Below are 20,452 nucleotides of genomic sequence, written 5' to 3' on the forward strand. Positions count from 1 at the left end.
TTGATCTGCGGGAGGATTTTTCTTTTTTTTTAGATCACAAAACAGTGTTTGAACTGGAGTCCCGGAATTCCTCTTTAATGAAATTGTGAAAAAATATTGTTTATTTAAGGCCTTTCAAATGAATGTCAACACTGGAAATTTGTTATTTGTTAAAAGGTCAGCGATCATAACTTGCTTCATTGGAGCCTGTGTGAGTTCACGGCAAACAGGCATACTCTGGAGGCAGGTCTGGAAGGGATGGACCTCAGTTTAGGTTTACAAATAAAGTGAATTTAAAATAACTCTGACAGGGAGAGAGCCCGGCTCACACAGACACAGTAATTTTAAGAAGAAAACTGTGGATGGTGTTGAATTTAGTAATGCATGAATCAGAAAACAGTAGATAAACAATAAAACAATAAATTGGTTGCCAGTACTGCTATTTGATACAGTAAATGTCATTTGGTCTTATGCATCCGTATTTCACATTAAGCCATACAATATAAAGCCTGTATGTTGTACCCTTTCTGTCAACATACACATGAAGAAACAACACAACAAAAAAATCTCTTTCCCGATGTATAATAATAGAGTGTACTTAATAAATAGCCTCCCGCAGTACAGCACCTCCTTGCAAAATATTTCATAAATCAGGAGTTTTCCAGTGTTTGCCATTAAAGACATAAAGACAAATCACTGCATAAACTCCGCGCTCCACTGTAATCTGATTTATCAGCACCCGGAGCAGCCGTTTCCCTCCTAGCACAGCTCCTCTGTGTGTTCTTAGTGCTCATTATTAACACCAGCTTCACACTTGCGGTTAAAAATGACGCCGCGCGGAAAACCTGGAGGGTGCACGTGCTCGGCCTGGGGGAGGTGCTGTGACTGGAACGGGGGTGGGGAAAATCTTTGGGGGGAAAAGTCTCATTTCTAAACTTATCAGCTAAGGTCATCGAGTTCAGCGCACGAGAACGTGCATGAGCATGTCTAGCCCAATGGTTCCCAAACCTTGACGGTTTCCATTGACAACAGCACCAACCGAACTGGACACTGGGCTAGTGAAATGCACCGTGGCAGATTAAGTGTACATGCAGTTTTTTTGTGCACATGATGGACTACATTTTTAAAAAGAGGTGGGTCACAGAAAATGCACGTGCTCATTAAGTTACATTTGGAATACAGGCTAACCCAATGCCATGACTTGAGAGTTGACAGAATCTGGACTGAACAGATGAGCATGTATGCCAAGGGATTACAATGAGGGCAAATCTATTTTGGGATTTTGTGCCAACTTCTGCTTGTAATTATTAAATTTGCCAAATTTAGAATTTGGCCTGACATTTTTGATAAAGTTGTGAGCTACATCTACACCTGGAGACTGTATCATTTGTCAGAAATGTTTTAGTATGGTCTGATATTGGCGCATGCAGCTGTTTGGAAAAGTAAGCCAGAGTTATTCCTTGGGAAAAAAAAAAACCCAGCACACAAACACTGAGCCCTCTGGGACTGGCGTTGTGTAATCCTGATGTATAGGGTGTGAAAGTGGTTAAGTCCGGCCTTATGACTGCAGGGTAGCAGGTTCGACTCCGAGCCAAAACTGCTGACTGGACAGTGGATAAAACATTGGCTGTGTGCTAGCCTGGATTTCGCAGCCTGCTAAGAGAATAAATAATGTAATGAGACACACTGGTTGCTTGGTGCAGGAAAGTTTACTCCAAGCTCTGGAGGAGAGGTGCTCTCCGGCTTCCACGAGACTGCGGTATCAGCCGTAACTCAGCCCTGTTCCCCAGGGCCAAAAACCTGACCACCAGAAACAAATCCCACACCTATTCATAATTCATAATTCATATTGTTTGTGAGGCCAGGGAAACTCTCTTCCCTGGTTTCGCTCCGGAATTTTCCAGTCAGAATCCGTCACAGAGTCATAATAATCGCACCGCGGCCAGGTAGAGCCGTGATTCTTTCAATGTGCGCGTCAACAGCTGTGATGGCTGGTGACGAATCAATCGAGAGCATGATGAGATTATGCGCATTATGTACTGTTACATGTTGATTTTTACATGGCCGCAGTCCCAGAAGCCATAAAAGATATATTCCACCCATGCTCCACACGATGATTCACAATGCTCAGCTCCTGAAACTTTAATGGTTCTGTGTGCAAACCGCTATTTTAGTGTCCCGTTTTATTGTTTTATTTTTTGTTATCATGTAATCCTCGGATTACAACCGTATCCTCTCGATGAATACATTTTGAATGGCTGAGTTATTTGGATTGTGAGGAGCAGCTGAAATGGAGACATACTGGCTGTATCTTGCTGCTGGGAATGAATTTGCCTTTACAGTAAGCCAAATCAATAGCCTGTCTGGCTAAAGCTTGTCAGACTGCATTTGATTGCTGCGTTGACGGGCCCAGACCCAAACAAGAGACCATAGATCAAGTTCAGCACTTGGGAATCTTGTTAGTTGGGCTGAGGTCATTTCCGTATTCAGGGATATATTTTCAAGAGGGATATACCGGAAAAGCCATGTGGCATGAGGATTTCACTGCCAAGAAGCCCGATGTAAATTACCAATTTCGCCAGATTTACTCGTGAAAAGGTGCAATTAACTGAAACATAATTTTCCTGGTTATGTCCTTGTCTATATCCTGTATAATGTACTGCATATAATACTTTGAGAGAGGTTTTGAAGTGCTGATGTAATCAATGTTGTTTTTTTCCCCTGATTTCATCTCTCAGAGGTCTAATTGGCCATTAAATTTAGGCAAAGATATATGCAATAAAGACCAGACACTCCCTGCAAGACTTCTCCCAATCCATGTATTTATTCAACTGTATTTAGTGCAGTTTAGTTTTGAAGTTCCTCTTCATCTTTTCTCACTAAATAAAAAAAAAGAAAGCATTTTGGCAAAGTCACTTGAGCTGTGTGTGTCCTACGTTCCTTTATGTTCTTAGAAAATGAATAATAATAACAAAAAGCCCCTGCCTGGAATTTTCAAACAACCCAACACAGTGTTTTCATTTATTTAATTGGTATTAGGTTGCCTTTCTGAACAGCTGGGTCAGTGTAAACGATCAGCACTTTCATCCGTTTTCAACAAAGACAACCTGCAGGAAAATAAGTGGCAGCCATTTACATCATTTCCCCAATATGGCATTTTCCCTTTCTTTCTTCTCGATTTTATTGCCGGAATTCCTGTGCGAGAAACTGCTGACCTCATACTTTTAAAAAGAACAACATTTGCACTTCCCTTCTCTTTGCTTTCCCTCTTCTTCAGCGTCTCAGGACAGAGAATGACAGGGCAATAGCCACGCCTTTCATCTTGCACCCTGGACCTCTCTTTTTGAACACACGGCTGTAGTGGGGGGTGCAGGCAACTCTCCTTCCTAAGGCACTGGTTATCAATGTGTGGATGTGCTGTGAGCCTGTATCCAGCCCTAACTGTGCTAATGTGTAATTAGCCTTGCGTTGCCCAGGGTGGCAGGGCTGCAGTTGGCTGCTGGGTGCTCTCCTGTAGCCCCGTGCCCCAGCCGCACAGTACAGCTGGAGCTACAAAGTGTTGCGTCTTTTTTTTTTGTACGAAATAACAACTTGTATTTTAAGGGGAATACATGATTTCTACTTGCAAAAAAATATGAATTCTATGAGCCTGCTAGAAATATGTCTACAGTCATGTCATTCTCTAAGTGCAAGGACAAATGGAATTTTTAAGCCTCTCGAAAATACAATACAGAGGAGTGCTGATAAGTGGACTGAGTAAGTGGTCTGGATGGCAATTTGAACCACTGACCACCTTTAGCAGTATGAAATGGTGTATGTTGCATCTGTCCTTACTAATTCTGCTCTGTGATTGACTATGGGATCCATTTCATCGCCCCTCGCCTTTGTTGTCTGACTGGAAGTACTCTTTTGAGAAACATTCTTTTCAGAAGCACTCCTTTCAGTAAAAAGATTTTTTGATTAACAAAAATATTGAAGGACTCTTTTGATTAACAAAAATATGCAAGTTGTGATTTTACGAGAAAAGTACAAGCGAAAGTACAAGAAGAATACAAACTGTTATTTACGAGGACAAAAAAATTACAATAGTTTTGGCATGAAACCATAACTCCATAGTGCTCTCTCAAGTTGATGGAAGACGATGCGGTTATGAGATACGCTTACAAAGAAAACTGGAAAATCCAAACAAGAAAAGAGATCTGGGTTAAAATTTGTTTAAAAATACGCAGCCTTTTTCAGGACAGTGGAGGGGAGGGAGTGACTGAGTTTCAACCTCAGAGGGCTTTCACACCAGCAAATAATTTATGTTGGCATAAAAAAAATAATAATAATTTTGAATATCAATTTGAGTCTTGAAATTCTGTGCATAATTTTATACAGGCATATTACTTTATAGACCATATCCATCTACCCATATCATTATATAATGGCCAATACCAATCTTCTTTCTTAATAGCCTATGTTTTAATTGACCTTCTGAGATACCATCATTACAATTAGGGCTGCATAGACATCTAGTGCTAGCTCGCTAAAATAATGAGTTGCAAGATTGTGTGCCACATTGTCCAACCTTGCTTCTAAAAACCAGATTTTGACTGATATTGTAGTGGCACTCACAATAGTGGCTAGCTATGCTTATGTGATTCATTGCTATACACAATTACTAACACAGAATTGAAAATTAATTGATATTAAATAATACTCTTTTCTGAACACAGGGTATCACGGTTATGCTTGAATATTCTAAAATTGAAATACAATTAACTAAATCTTACATTGTTGCAAGCATAGCATGTAACAACAAATAATCATAGCAATAGGTACCAGGGAAGCTCAATAAGTGTTTGTAAAATAACGGGAAGGAAGTATTTATTTCTGTAAAAAAGATAAATAATCTTGAACCAGGTTATTCATATAAAGAAACTCATTTGTAGTTCAAATAAAGCCTAAAGAAAAGTAAGTGCCAAACATTAACTCCTCTCTCATTATTATCCCTATTTAAACCTTTCCACATTACAATGGAATTCCCCATTTAAGTCCTTCCATATTACCCTGCATGGGCTGTCTACGATGTATCCAAATGCAAATACAGATCTATTACACTAGAAAGAGAATACTCTATTTATATAAATTATTGAATAGATGTCCATTCTTTGACATACATATTAAATTCAGTAAATATTTCTGCCTGATATTTGGGCATAGAAAGCTGCAAAGATGATCAAAACCCTAGTTCACATTACGATGTCTTGTATTAAAGGATGAAACATCTTTCAAGAGTCCATATGTTCAGCCAGGGTAGATTATTATTTTTGCATGCCTTGTCTATGCTCTCTGGCATACTGAAATGCCCGCAAATAAATAGCCTGTACTTGGCAGGCACACCTGCCACAGATACATAATTCTCTCTGGCATTGCTTTTTATAGTTGAGAGAATGTGAAGGTTTTTTTTATTTTTTCCCATTTTCAGAACTGTATTTAACTGACAACCTTGACTTCAGTAGAACTCCGAGGGACAGATTAACTTTGACCGGTCAAACCTTCGGGGTTAGGTTTTTCAGGAATAATAAAAGGATATGAGTGCAATTAACAAATGGCAAAACATACTCTCTCTTTTAAAATGCAATGTTTAATACAATATGCTTGTATCACAAGGTTGCTTCCAAAGAATGCCCATTATTTCTGTCTCACTGTAATATCGGTGAATCACCTTGAAGCGGTCACACATTATTTTATTATGCCGATACTTAAAAGCAAATATTCTCTGTCGCTTTTTTTGCACAGTGGTAAAGCCCTCAGTTTAAAAAGCAGGGACACCTTGGATGAGCTTCAGTGGAGCGTTATTTCCTCTGTACTGGCGAGGTACAAAAAGTGACATTAAAATGAAAGGGCAGGAAACAAACTGCTTTCCCCCTTTTGAAGCACATTTGATGCTTTTAACCTTTAAGAAGAGACTGGGGCATTCTGAAAGAGAACTGCTCCTCTGTCATTACTGCCTGCTCCCTCTATAGCCTTAGGACCCAACAGAATGGAGAACAGTTCGAGATCTGGGGAAAGAAAACACCGGCGACCAGTGACAGATATTTCTGTGGCGCGCTGACAAGTGAGGTAATAGAATAAAGGTCCCTCCGTGCGGTGTAAAACTGATCACGTTGAAGCGCTGTGCAACATTTGCAACATTTCTGTTTGAGGGCACTGGGAGTTGTGTTATCATTCCGTGGAATATCTGTGCCTGTGTGTGTGCGCGTGTGCATGCGTACGTGTGCATGTGTGTGCATGCATGTGTATGTGTGTGTGTGTGTGTGCGTGCACACTCATCTGTTGATAAAGGTGAGCTTTGGCTGTGCTCAGATGTACAGCACAGAGGATCGCAGGCTGCGAGGCACAAAGTGACTCGGCGTGAACCGAAACATAAAAAGCCATCCCCGCTGCTGCTCCAGGAAGAGCAGAATAATAAACCGCTGAGTAAACGGGCGTGGCCACACGTGTCAACCAGCCTCCAAGCTGGGAGATGGACAGGCGACAAAAATGTCTTTTACAGCAGGGAACAGCATTGCAAAGATAAATACTGTATTTATCATCCTTCAGGGGATCATTACATGAGAGCAAATCAAACCAAACAAAACACTGTGCCACATGCTAAATGACAAACAGAGGAATCAAAACCTGGACCACACAAACACAGGCCCACACAAGGTGGAAGATGTTGGCCACACACAATGGTTTTTCTTTTTGTAAATTAACAATTTTATATTATTAATAACCAATTAATTTCCTAAATAATCTACATCTAAATGTATCAAGTAAATGACATTACACATGACAACCCTTCACACATAACAAAAACTCCTCTGTGCCAAGATTGGATTGTTTGTGTCAAAAGGGCCAGTAACCCATGCAGTAACTACGCACGCATGCATGCACCCCACAATACCCGACTTACACAATACCTGATCAAAAAATTGGAACATTATATTAAACCACGCCGTTTGCACGTCTGTGGCGCACATTGTAAACCCAACAACTATATTAGTTGTCCCCCAAAGTCGACTGGTTTTAATTGCTGTTCAACACTTAATGGCTTCATAAAAACAATCGATGGAACATTTAATTCACCTCACATGGTTTTACGGGTCTAAATGGGCTGCTGGTTTTAAGTCAAAAATGAAAGCCAGCAGAACCGGCAGACCGCAAAGTTCTCCAGGAACCCTGGGGAACCCTAATGTAAAGGAATATGCCCCCACCCAAATATTACCCCTGACCTAGATAAACTGTTCTCTAGACATGATAACATGTTTCCCAGGACAGAACTACTGTCTTTTACTAGGCCAAGGTCCACTCTGTCAAACTCCACACCTGAACAATGTCCTACCACAGCACAGCTTGACACTCTCACACATAAGTGATGAGATTTCTGAGTACATTCGTAACTCACTGGGTAATTGCTAGTAATGGCAAATTTAAATGTCCTAGAAACTTATTCTATTTGAAATAATTTTTTCCACATGCATTCTAGGTTAGTAAAATAAAGGGCTTTAAAAAAATTTTCCTACCACCCTTTTTAATGGACTGTCAAGGGAACAATTTCCTGTCAGAAAAATGAATATTCCGTGAATAAGGAAGACTGTCCCTCTTTCAGTGCACTGTGCTCCTTCCTCCTCAGTGTCTCACGTCCCTGAGCACCCCCCCCGTCCCGGTCCCCGTCCCCGTCTACAGGACTCTCACTGTATGCTCGCAATCTCAGCTATAATCACCCCAATCAGGAGGAAAATCAAGGCCACATCAAAGTAAATCACAAAGAAATTGGTTTCAGAAGTATGAATTAAGGCACACAATAGCAGTGCCAAAACGTGGCTTTATTTGTGGATGGGTGGGGAGTAGGGAGTTGTAAAAGTAAAAGCTGAAAGACGGAGCTGCAATTTATTCTGAAGGCCCCATTTGAAGTGTCTAGTAGGAATTCACATCAATAAATATGTCTGAATGCAGCCAAAGAATTTGTCCCAATTATTGATGTCTGCAGAAGAGTTCATTCTGTCAATCTGAGGGAAGGTGGGGTGGGAGGAAGATTAACAAAAAGGTTGTGGTTCATTTCTCCTCGAAGAAAAACACATCATTTATCAAAGAAATGCACCCTCCTCTAATCCAATTCCTCTGCCCTTTTTGTCGAGGAGAGATCCCAGTAAGGAATGAAACCAGTAGTCCACATTCTCAACTAATTGTGAAGGTTCTGTTTAATTATAAAAAAATACAGTTGATAAACTAATAATGCTGCAATAAATTTTCAGAATTTTTACCACACAATCAATCAATGAAGATTTATTTAGCATGGGGAGGTTTTACAACAGAATTGTCCGGAAGTGCAGGATGCATTGTGACAATCAACAATTCCGGATTTTGCATTACAGACAGTAACATTGTATGAGAACCTTTGCTTCATGTTAACGGTCCCCTTTGTGAAGAGTGAAAATATTCTGGGGCCAGCACCTGTGGGAAGTGGGCTGGAATCTGCCTGTCCTTCAAAGTCATTTCTGTTCAGGAGGGCGTACAGCCTTGAATCAAAAGCCACACAGACATTTAATCACATTTAAGGAGTTCCATTCTCCCGCTTCCATCTACTACCCTTGGTTCTCTGAAGACAATTAAATCTGCTCGCAAATGTGTCGCCCCCTTTTTGAACAAACACGCACAGGCATGCATGCACGCATGACTAGACGCACAGAGACTCGCATACGTGCACACGGCAAGGGCGACTAATTTGCGTGAGTGTGGTATACAAGCAAGAACGAACTTGACAAGCTCCTCAAGCAGACGTCCTCACCTTGTGCTCCTGGCTGCTTTGGGGTGTGTTGCTGTTGCGAGGTAAGACACTGCAGGCAAAACTCACCAGAAACTTTGTTCTCTCCTCTGAAGGTGTGGGCACCTCAATCCATAACTGTGTGGGATGATGATATTTTTTTTGAAAGGACTGGTATTTATAAATCCAAAAAGGTTGTGCATTTGAAATATACTCTGAGTCATTGCCTGTCTGAAAGCTTGGTAAAAATGACTCCTTTACACAATATCATTAATTTCAACCTAATGAGTCTTAACTGTGACAGGGTAATACGGGAGAAGTCAATTTCTCAAAATGCATTTCTCTGGTTTTGAGAATACATTTTTAATTGTGTTTAATTATAACTGAATGAGCCGTGATTGCACCTGAAAAATCTCATTAGAACATGCTAGAATGTACATCCGTTAATTACAGACGAAATGCTGAAAAGATCTGAACAGAAAATGATTTTCTTTTTTACCTGATATGATCTCAGCCTGGAACCCCATAAAAATTCATTAGCTTCAACAGACATACCTGACTTTCGACAAATTGTCAAATCATCCCACAGGGACGACTAACAACACGACGACACAACAGGAAACTCAATTTTAGCACCTCTTAAACAGAGATTAAAAGATTGAAAGTAAAAAGCAAGCTGATCGAATGTTAGAAAAGAACCACCACGAGAGCTGTGAACTTTACAGCTGCAGTCACAGTGTGTACACCCATGGCTTTCCAGCTGCTCTGAATCCATACAGCTCCTGTCAGAGCCGGAATGGCTGGCAGTGTTCACTGTACAGGACATTCTGTTGAAGGGCCTACAGAGGCTGCTGTAGGTTTTACCAACACCCGTTAAGACATAACAGCCGGAGGTAAACGGCAGGCTGAATCCGCCGGGAGGAAACGAGCTGACCATCACCGAGGGATAAGTCTGTGCCTGTCAACCACTTCACATTCAACAGCTGCTGCCGAGTTGCTAAATTGGCTTAAAAAATAAGAATGATTCTTTGTCCACTACTGTGTAGAGATGATTGATAATTTCTGCGGCCAGTGTAATAAGGCTGACTCAAGTGCAGAGTAACTTGAGAACGGTGGCATTGTGCTACCTGCCAGGGCAAGCAGATTAGCCAACCAAAAGGAAGACTTGAAGTTGCAGCAAGTTTGGTTGCGAAGCCGTTATCTCACAAATACAGGAGTCCCTTCCTTTCAGAAGCCATGCAAATTACAGTGGATATCTGCCCGGGCGTCATAGAAAGCCACTCTTGCTGTGATAGATAAGAGCACACTTCTGCAGTGCTGTGTAAACTCGAAACAGCAGCGACTCTCACACTCCACCCGTGCTGCAAATTACTTCAGCCCCTGACAAGCATCTTCATTTTCAACGGCGCCCCTCCCCGAAAGAAGAAGCATCGCGGCTGCCACGCGCCGAACAGATGCTTTTGCTTTTCTGCCCGTAGGCATGGTAACCAGAAGAGGTTGCAGCACTGGCTTTGTCTCACCTCGCACTTGAGGGGGTTCAGACAGATAAACCCATTTGAATTTCTCTCACAGTAAACTCCCTCGCTGCAAGTTTCCAAAATGCACCTTCAAAAGCAACCTCTCCTTTAAATGAGCATTTAAAAAAAAATTAGGACTGAAATAGGGCCAGTGGTTAACACATTGCTCATAAAACAATAGAAGATCAACAAGTGGCAGGCAACAAACTATGGCAAGTGCATGATATCAGTGTTTTCACTGCTTCATTCCATGCCGGTATTTACTGTAACAACCTGATATAGTAAGTAGCTACCAAACCAAACGGAAAACATAAAATAAAATAGAAAAAGCACAGCCAGCATCAACTCATTAAAATTGTTGCTATACTTGGCATATTGTTATGTAATCGATATCTAATTTTAGCATCGTATTCTAGCTTACTAGCTAGCTTACATGTAGGTAACAATAGGTTCTTTAGTTTGGTGACTTAGCGACCAGGAAGCATGTTTGTGGCTAGTGAGAGCTCCGTGAGCTACACTGAAAGTGATAAACAACTTTCCAAAGTTTATCTTCTTGCCGTTAGGGAAGAGACCCAGTTACAAACCAAATTTTTATCAACAACAGCACACATCACACAGCCCCGATCCCCAACAGAGAAAAGAACAAGGAGGGCAGGTCGACTTCAAACCAAAGACACTGCACGAAAAAGAAGACAAACTCAGAGAGAAAGAAGAAATGCTTGTTTGAGAGGTATTATTATACAAGTCTGTCTAAAATTACATAGCATCTCACCCCAAGGATAGGACCAGGGAGGAATTTGCCTGCATGGCCATGCACACATATGCTGCTTTTAATCGAGTGTGTGCTATATGTTTACTGTATTGCGTATGCGTATGTGGGGGGGTGGGAGTACGCACCTGTGCATGAGTGCGTAAGCATATATGCATGCATCACAGGTCAAAGAAAGATGCCACACCTCTTCTAGATTATGCATTACTATTTATTTCACATTTGTCCTTTTTTAGACATTTATTTCTGAGTCTAACTATCAATTTACCTAAAAAAAACATTTATACAGCATCACAGTGAGTTTTTAAAATAAACATTTTCTCCTTCTGTAATTTACAAACTGTCCCCCCCACCCCAGACAAAAAACAAAAAAAACCCTGCAACCCCACTGCAGCCCCCCTCCACCCTTCTGGCCCATGGGGTCAGACATCAAAAATAAAAATAAAATAAACACAACAGACCCCTTTGAACCTCAGGGAATTTGTGCTTTGGCAAGGAGGGGGTGATCCATGTGTTCATGTCCAAATCGGGGGTGCCCCCATCCTGGCCCAAAATGGCCTCACCTGTTTGCTCGAGGTCATTTAATGGGATAAACCTGGTCTGGTCCGTGGCAGCGTCACCATTACGGCTCTCCAGCAGTACATAGAGGAAGCGGCTCCCATTTTGTCTGCAGAGGAGCCCTTACTGTGCGTAACAGGTACATCGAGATGGCTCTCAAACTCGTTTTTATAACCTGCCAACCAACCCCTCCATTTCAACTTGGAGCAGGTTAATTGGTACCTTTACGCTGTGTAACAACAGGCCTGTGATTCGTCTGCAGTCCGTCACTCATTAAGTGGGGAACTTCTACAGTACTTCTCCGTAGAATGCCCTCAACCCTGGAAACTCGGAACCAGCACTAAAGTGGGCTAAGCCAAATAAAAAAGCTGGAGTGTTTTAATGGTACTGACGGCTGGCTGTAAGCCTAGTGGCACTGCTCTGCTCGTAGGTCTGGTAGGAGAAGGTGCACTATATCATACAGCCGAGGCACAGGGAACGCCATAAGGAGACGAGAGGTAACACCCAAGTGTCTGCGTGTGGGAGGGCCCGGCCTGCGTGGGGAGGGGGAGTGGTCCAGTCGTGATAGGGGGCGGAGTCGTCCACTCTGGATGTACGATACGTGAAGCAGAGGGGGACTGAGTAAGCCTCTCGGGATGTCATTCATTTGATGGGGCAAAGTGAGCCACTCTGGACGTGGGTCATGTGACAGAGGCGGAGTCAGCTGCTCTGGATGGGGGTCACGCGACCGGGGCAGAGTCACCCGCTCTGGATGTATTTCTTGATGGTGACGCAGCCGTGGCGGAACAGCGGGCAGGGCATGCCCTGAAGCAGCGTCCACGCATTGCTGCTGGGGTCAAAGGTCTCCATGTTGCCTAGCGCCGGCCCCTCGCTGCTCACCACCCCTCCCGTCGCGTAGATCTTTCCGTCCAGGATCGCCGCGCTGGGTGGGGTGGGAAAAATGCAAGTCTAACATAGCTCATGTAATGTTACAGGTACATAGACATGACAGACATAGCCTTAATGCAGCCAGGAGCAGTAACGTTTACTAATTGATATTACCCTGGGCACTGCAAGAGGAAAAACTAAGTCACTATGCGTGATCGCTAGAACATTTAAACACAAGATATAGTATATTAATACACTATATATAAGATAAAGTCAGCATACTGACATACTATATACTACATTTAATGTATATACATTGACCCATTTAAACACTACTACTATTGGCGAAAGATCAGTGGCAGGTTATGCTGATAGTTACTATAGCCATGAGTAATTTCACTGCAGCAATTAGTCTTCTGCCTTTGTTGCAGACACGCTGGCTTTTCCATTCACACCCACTCAGTTCTACAAAGCAGTAACTGTTTTTTCAGATTTTCACTTTGTAGACCAACTGTAAAACACGGCTACCACAGGTGTGAACGTTCCAAAAATGCAAAACATGGAGATTACCCGAAAATGTAATTTTGAGATTCTGAAAATATTTTTGCGCTTGAAGATGATATCGACTGAATAAATAAGAGTTTGGTGACCCCTTGCACGGTTCTGCTTGAGTGATGGCAGATGAAAAACAATATAAGAAATTCTTCCCGCTATCGATGGAGGGCCTGCATATAAATTCACCAGTCCAGTAGGATGGTGTGGAGCCCTGGAGGGTAATTTTATGCCGCAAAGAGAGTAACACTCTAAAGCATGTGGGATTCGCACCCAGACCAAAGTAGCCTCAGGCCATACTTGGCAGAAAGTTCTGGACCAAATAAATCCCATAAGGGAGCGCAGCTACAAAAGGAAACAGCATGTGAGAAATGTAACACCTCAGAGAAGGGAGTGCAAATTCTCTAGAAAGAACACTTGAAGACTTCCTCTCCATATGCACTCTTGCACCTGGACTATTACAATGTCCTTCTCACTGGTCACCGTGCTTGTGCTGCTCAACCTATACAGTTCACAGAGAATGCAGCCTTGTCTAGGGTTGTCCCAAGCGTGCTCATCTCAAACCCCTACACATCTCACTACACTGGCACCTGGTACTGCTTGCAGCAAATATAAAATCTTGGCACAAGCCTATAGGGCAGTAAATGGAACAGGTCCACCATACTGCAACCAATGTTCAAACCCTACAGCCTAGGCAGATCTCTCCATTCCACAAGCTTCAGGTGATTGGCTCTCCCCTCAAGATGCCTGTCTGGACTGACCACCCAGTGGTGGAGTGAACTTCCCACGGTCGACTTTAGATGTAGACCCACCTCTTTAAACTGCATCTTTGTTTCCATCCCATCTCCACCCCAAGCATGTATACAATTCCTTAATTTAGGGTCTCTGTGTGGTTCCAAGTCACATTATTGTTTCTTCAGTCTTTCACTCAGTGTTATGGATACAATCTAAGTATTCATAATTTGCAATTTGGCTTTCAGTAAGCATAGGTAGCTTGCCCTTGTGCCTTTGTGATGCTGCCTCTATACTTGCTGCTCTGGGAATGTTGTTAGCTCCTATATTTTTAGTTGTTCAGGAAAGAGCATCTGCAACAAATGAATGACATAATGAAACAGCAAATTCCAGATTTTTCTTTTACTGATATGCTGGGTTCAGAGGAGAAAACTCCAAGTTTAGAAAGTAAAAGTACTCCCCAGTATTTTGTTTCAGTCACCTGGATTTGCTAATTAGCTCAATTTTAGAGCCAGGATGCAGCACCAATTAGTGAAATCAGCTGGCTGAGTTCATGGGTGAAAAAAAACACATGGCAGGACATTTACTTTCTGACCCCTGGACTTTCCACCTCCGGCTGGGTTTGAATAGGCCAGCGTTCCTCTGTTTACCACAGTCTTACAGTATTTCCTCCTAACAATGCAACAGCTGTCCAACGGCAACCACTTGCAACCTCTCCTCCAATTACCTTGGGCTCTCTCCCGTAAAACCTTTTGGCTGTTGTGTAAAATAACCACAGGCATACAGTTGAAAGTGTTGGAAGAATATGTGTGCTTCAGAAGCAGTGCGCCTGGTGTGTGGGTGGTTTAGTATTACTCGACAGGAGACACAATTGGTCATTTTCATTTTGGGGTGGAAAAAGAAAAGAAATGGGGGCAATAATTTAAAGAAAGCAAATACAAACACACACTGTATAAATATAAATGCATGCAAATACAAATATATATATATTAATGCAGATCTGAGTTCCTTCTCCCTTTTCTCAAGGCCGATTTGCTTGTTTACTGTTCAGGTTTCTGAGCCTCAGGGAAATTCCCAGACCTGATGATGAGCTTAATGATAACGCCTGCCATTGTGGCTCAGATTCATTGTAAGCCATGTAAAGCCCCTTCAGGAAAATCAGCTATTCTATGATTTTGTCCTGAGTGAACATCCAACACACTCAATTAACGCAAACAGCAGAAGGAGCCTTCTGATTAATAAGGAGAGACTCTGATGTATCTGAGTGTGCATGAATTCAATGCAGCAAGGCACTATGGGTGATGACAAAAGAAAAACGCAATAATAAACAATTACATGCAGGTGTTTTTTTTAAATATGGTTGTGCAGTAATGACAGTTAAGCTGGACAGCATATTTTTTTTAAGTTCATTGCAGCAGCTTCTGCTAAGACAGCAAACTTGTCACCCTGTGAACTGTGAATGTGTTTCCTGATCCTCAGAAAACCTTGAAAACGAACAAATGCTAATCATGGCCTGAATATTTAAAGACAGCATGTCATTTAAATTTTCATAAAAGATTAACCTCATTTATATTCACACTGGCCAATTTTTTTTGTTCATACATGGACTGTCCCTAGACTACAGTAAACTTATCTACCGACATTACATTCTCTCTCCTTATTTAAAAGGGAGCACCAGCTAAAAATATCGGTTAACATATAACATTAATATTTTTCATGTAATACTTTAGCCCATACCAAAAAAAATGTGAAGAAACGCACCCAAGCCCACCCCATGATGTCACCTTGTTCACCATTGTTGAGAATTTATTCAGAAAATATAGTGGAGGCCATCAGATCTGCAGCCTGGGTGAGGGTACTAAGTCAATGTACTTATTAAACCCACATCTTTTTTTGGATGTAAGTTACATTACATTACATTACAGGCATTTAGCAGACGCTCTTATCCAGAGCGACTTACACAACTTTTTACATAGCACTTTACATTGTATCCATTTATACAGCTGGATATATACTGAAGCAATGCAGGTTAAGTACCTTGCTCAAGGGTACAACGGCAGTGTCCTTACCCTGGAATCGAACCTGCGACCTTTCGGTTACAAGCGCAGTTCCTTACCCACTGTGCCACACTCCGTCCGTACTTAAATTTAAGTTAAGAAAACAATCTTGTATTTTGTGCCGTTCAATGTCTTGACTAATGAATAAACTAGTTATATCTATTGGGGGAAAGGGGGCTGGGGGATTAATAGATGAATCAATTCTTCATAAATACAGAGAAAACGAGGGTCTTTGCCATTACACAAGGCTGGCTCATTAAGACTCTTACCCACTATAGAGCCGGAACCAGGCTGGTTCATTAAATCTATTTCTCCCTCTGGAGCTGAAACCAGTCTGACTAGGGCTATGATGAGCCAACTCCATTCCTGCTTGAAAGGGTATTATGCCTTCTTTGGAAAAGCTGCAGAGAGAGCCCTGAAGACAAGTCTACTTTGCTAGGTGCATTTGAAGCCCCTGACATCCCTGACCCAAAACCTTCCATGATATTTTTCCGAAAGCTGCAATGCTGTGCATGTCAGAGGGCAGACAGAGTAGCACAACTTCAGAAAGAGTCTCTCATTTTCCAAGGTTCTAGAACCCAGGCTGGGTGAAATTCTGTGGAATCCCTACCATAACCATGATGAAAGCAGGAGAAGTAGTTTGGCCTGTAGAAACAGCTTTGCAGAGATTATACTGATGTTTATCCTACAACCGATGATCTCAATAGCTTAATTAATTGTATTATTCCTTTTAACATTTTGTTTTTATTTTTAAGCGGAAGTCACGTCATACAGTTGCTTTAGGTTATCACAGGGGTGTAGGAGTGATTCAGAGCCTGGGGTTTTTTTTTTTTAAATTTTTTAATTAAAAAATTTTAATTTTAAATTAAAATGTTTTAATTTAAAAAATGTAAAAAAATTTAAATAAAAAAAACTTAAAAGCTTATTTCTGGAGTTTTTTGAGAACAGAATATACTAATTACTGTAGTTGTAAGAAAGTCTCATGGTTCTCAGGTAAACTGCCATGCAAAAATGCAAAAACTTTTACGATACACCCTGAGAAGTAAACTCGAGTAACATATTTTCTTGACCAGTGTTATTTAATAGGACACCAGGTGAAAAAATGCATAGCTCAATCTGTATAATTGGAATTGATATAGTTAAATTTACCAGTGTAGAATTGTAGGAAAGTGGTGCAATCATTGTTGCAGCAAAGATATCTTTCATGCAGTGATTTTCTTAGAGAGCCAACAAACAACACTAAAAATGCAATAATTGCCTTAAAAATGCTATTATTGATAAGTCAATAACAATTCCCCCATCAGCTAGAATTATTTGATCATATACTGAATGATGCTGATAGCTCCTGCAACTTAGTTGTCTTTAAGGTTGTTTTTCTAAAGAAATGCCTAATGTCTTCCTTTTCACACCCGCTGCATTAGTTTAAGTGAATACAAACACAAGGAGATGAGAATGATGAAGATGAAGGCATTAGAATTGTGCTCTACATAATGTGCCATGTGTAGGATATCTGAAAGATCCACCACATACTGCATACATAGCAGCTCCAAATGACTATGTAAATGATACAGCACATACATACTGATTCAACTGTTCATATTTCATCAAGAAAATGGGTTTTCTTGGTTCTTCACAGAAATGAAAGAAAGACAAGCAGGCTTGTAGATTCTCTTTGCCCTAGTTTGATTCATGCTGCATCAGTTCTTACCTGCAGAACTGCCTAGAGTGGTTCATGTTGGGTCCAGCCTTGATGTTGCCTCTCTCGGGGTCGTAGATGGTGGTGGCTCGGGCGTAGGCTCCGCCCAGTATGTAGATAAGACCGTTAAGAGTCACAGCGGGGGCATATTTGTTATCTATTAACAAAAGAGGAAAAAAATTATAATAAAAAAAGTTCCATTTTAAATATAAAATTGTAATTGCCTTTTTTTTTCAAATAATACATTTTAAAAACACACTCCAAGTACATTTACATATAAACTCCCATATTCATACATGCAGTTATGAACTGCTGCATAGCGCATTCAGCCATTGTATCAAGAAAAGCAGTTACTGCTCAACAATTATGATGGCATGATGACAGAGAGGACAGAGGGTGTTCTATTCTGTGTATTCAGTATCTAAATGGTGGTTTTCACATAAACAGGAGCTGCATGAGTGTCTAAAACGAGGCTTCTTTGAGCGGCTTGGATTACTCCAAACCTTTCAGCTCATAATGAGACTCCGTAGACGTAGAAGGGCCTTTTCATTTAGGTGAGGAACAAACCTCAAAACACAAGATGTGCAGAGTACGAGGACAAAAAAAACAACATTTCAATTTCAAGTATCTCCATCCTGCAACAGACCTGCCAATTATCTCACTGCCTGAATTCAATAAAAAAACAACCCATCAAAGCTCTCTGAGCACTAATGGACACATTTCCTGGTCCTCCACTCTTTGCAAAAAGAGCTAGATGGAAAATTCTCATCTTATAAAAATGACAAAACTATGAGAACCGCTATTGCCTGTGATGTTTAATGAATAAAGTCAGAAATAATAGTAATCCTCGAATCAGAACACACTCACATTATAACTGAACAATTAAGCTCTCCGATACAAGCAAGGCTCTTATGTGCATGTATGTACTCTTCTTAGCATTAAAGCATCTTGGTAACCTTCTCTTGAGCTGTCCATCATACACATTTCCATGACAACTGCATTGCTTTGTAAAATGGCAAGTGTTTGTAATAAAATTCCATCAGCACCAAAAGCTGTAATCTTTTTCAAAATGTGCTCACATAATAACGGGTCAAGTGGACACAATTGCATATTCAATATTTTTGTTACCCTTTTTCATGAAATTAATAATTGCACCACAAGCTCCAATTTCGTCTGCATCATATTAACTTAATGACTTGGACCAGCTGAGGAGCTCTATTGTGGATTACCAATATCTAAGGATTACAATAATATATGCCTTGGACAGGTTGGAGTTCAATCTATTCTTTCTTGTATGAGTAATAACCAGGAAAAATAATTGAATAATTGATGAGACTAATACATAACTGAATGACAATAACTAGCGCTTACTAGTGATTTCACTCTGCAAAAAGAGATATATACTTGTGCATGCTAAATGAATCACAGCATGTTTCAGATTATGATAACCTTAAAACACGTCATCAATTATTCTCCCAGCAGTGGAACTGTCTCACAGATAATTATGATACAGTCCAAACGGGCTCTTTGCCAATATATTTTTTTTATACAGAATCAATCCTCTCGCTTGTTTTAGCCACAAAGAGGAAAGTGACTCTCTCCACATTGCCTTTACAGTTCCCCTGATAGCAGCATGCATACCAAATTTCAGCCATTCTGAGTGCATGGGATTTAAACATATATTTGCGAATGCAAAATAAAATGTGTCAATCCGATGCGTTTGCAATGGCCGTGTCAATCCGACGCACTGGAAATGTCCGTGCAAATCCGACGAATTTGAAATCGCTGTGAAAGGTTGCAGACACATTAACGTGCCGCAGCCAGCCAGGAGAGAATGAAAGGCTTTTCTGATTGTGATGTCATGCTGAAAAATAGATCTTTTTACCCAACACTTCCCCTCGAGATTACCCAAGACGAACTCTAGACAAAAAGCATTACAATATTCAAAACCAGTTTCTTTATTTCGTTTTTTTATTCAAGTGAGGACTTGCTTCAGGTATTTGAGCTGAGCAAATGTATACAACTGCATTATTTAAAACCTTGTTATACCACCAGCAACAAAAAGAAAAAAAATACTGAGGGAAAAAGTGCGACTTACAAACAGAGATACCCAATACCAGAAAAAAGCAAATAAATAAGCATCGGTGTATCTAACAACACCAAAACCTGTCAACAAGAGCTTCTGTGTGAAAGATAAGTGGCTTATCTTTCACAGAACTGATTAAAAGATACAGTGCCTCCCAAAGCATTCCAATTTAGAGAAATACTTTTTTTAATGTAGTCCTTGGTTTACCAATGAAATGTTCCAGTTACCAATAAAGGTTTTAAAAAAAAGGCTTGTAAGTTTGGCAATTTGTTTGTGATTAAGGAAAGAGTTTTTTTGGGCCCATCCTACCTGCAAAGCCAAGTATTTACCGGCAAAATATTTTTGTGGCAGGACTAATTCATGTTAATGTTTTAAGATATAGTGCACATCAATTTTATGAGAAATTTGTCCATTGTTGTTTTTCATCCTTGTTTTATCACCACCATGCTCATTGCCAATGTCAGCCCTTGGTTTTTAACTGGCTGTATAAAGGCAGAGTACAGTATTTTCCATGAATGTCCAAATCAGCAAACAATTGCCCTTGTTTGGTCTAGTAAACATAGTAAACTTTGGCCACATGGTGCTTTTAGGAAACACACACACACACACACACACACACACAGACACACACTCCATAGTTTGAACCCCTTGTATGCAATGCTGACAAGGACCCTAACCCTAACCGCCCCCCCCCCCCCCCCCCACCGCCCCCCCTTTCCCCAACTACACACAATGCCACATCAGCTGGGATCTCCAGCAAGGTGCAGTGTGGTACACAGGCATTGATATCAAGCCCTCAGGTATGCACGCACGCACGCACGCATGCACACACACACCTTACTCCA

At 41.1% G+C, this 20,452-nt stretch overlaps 1 protein-coding gene across 3 annotated transcripts in view; it reads right to left on the reverse strand.

Moving 5' to 3' along the window:
• Nucleotides 1-11,252: 11,252 nt before the first annotated feature.
• Nucleotides 11,253-20,452, reverse strand: part of LOC118237444 (kelch-like protein 29) — a 136,660-nt gene continuing 127,460 nt past the window's right edge. For all 3 annotated transcript variants that reach the window (XM_035436157.1, XM_035436167.1, XM_035436174.1), the window contains 2 exons: nucleotides 17,534-17,678; nucleotides 11,253-12,539 (listed from right to left, as the gene is read on the reverse strand). In XM_035436157.1, coding sequence (XP_035292048.1) covers nucleotides 12,356-12,539; nucleotides 17,534-17,678 — 329 coding nt within the window. In that variant the 3' untranslated portion in view covers nucleotides 11,253-12,355. The remainder of the gene's footprint in view (nucleotides 12,540-17,533; nucleotides 17,679-20,452) is intronic.

This window comes from Anguilla anguilla, chromosome 1 (genome assembly GCF_013347855.1).
Source record: "Anguilla anguilla isolate fAngAng1 chromosome 1, fAngAng1.pri, whole genome shotgun sequence".
Classification (NCBI taxonomy): Eukaryota; Metazoa; Chordata; class Actinopteri; order Anguilliformes; family Anguillidae; genus Anguilla; species Anguilla anguilla.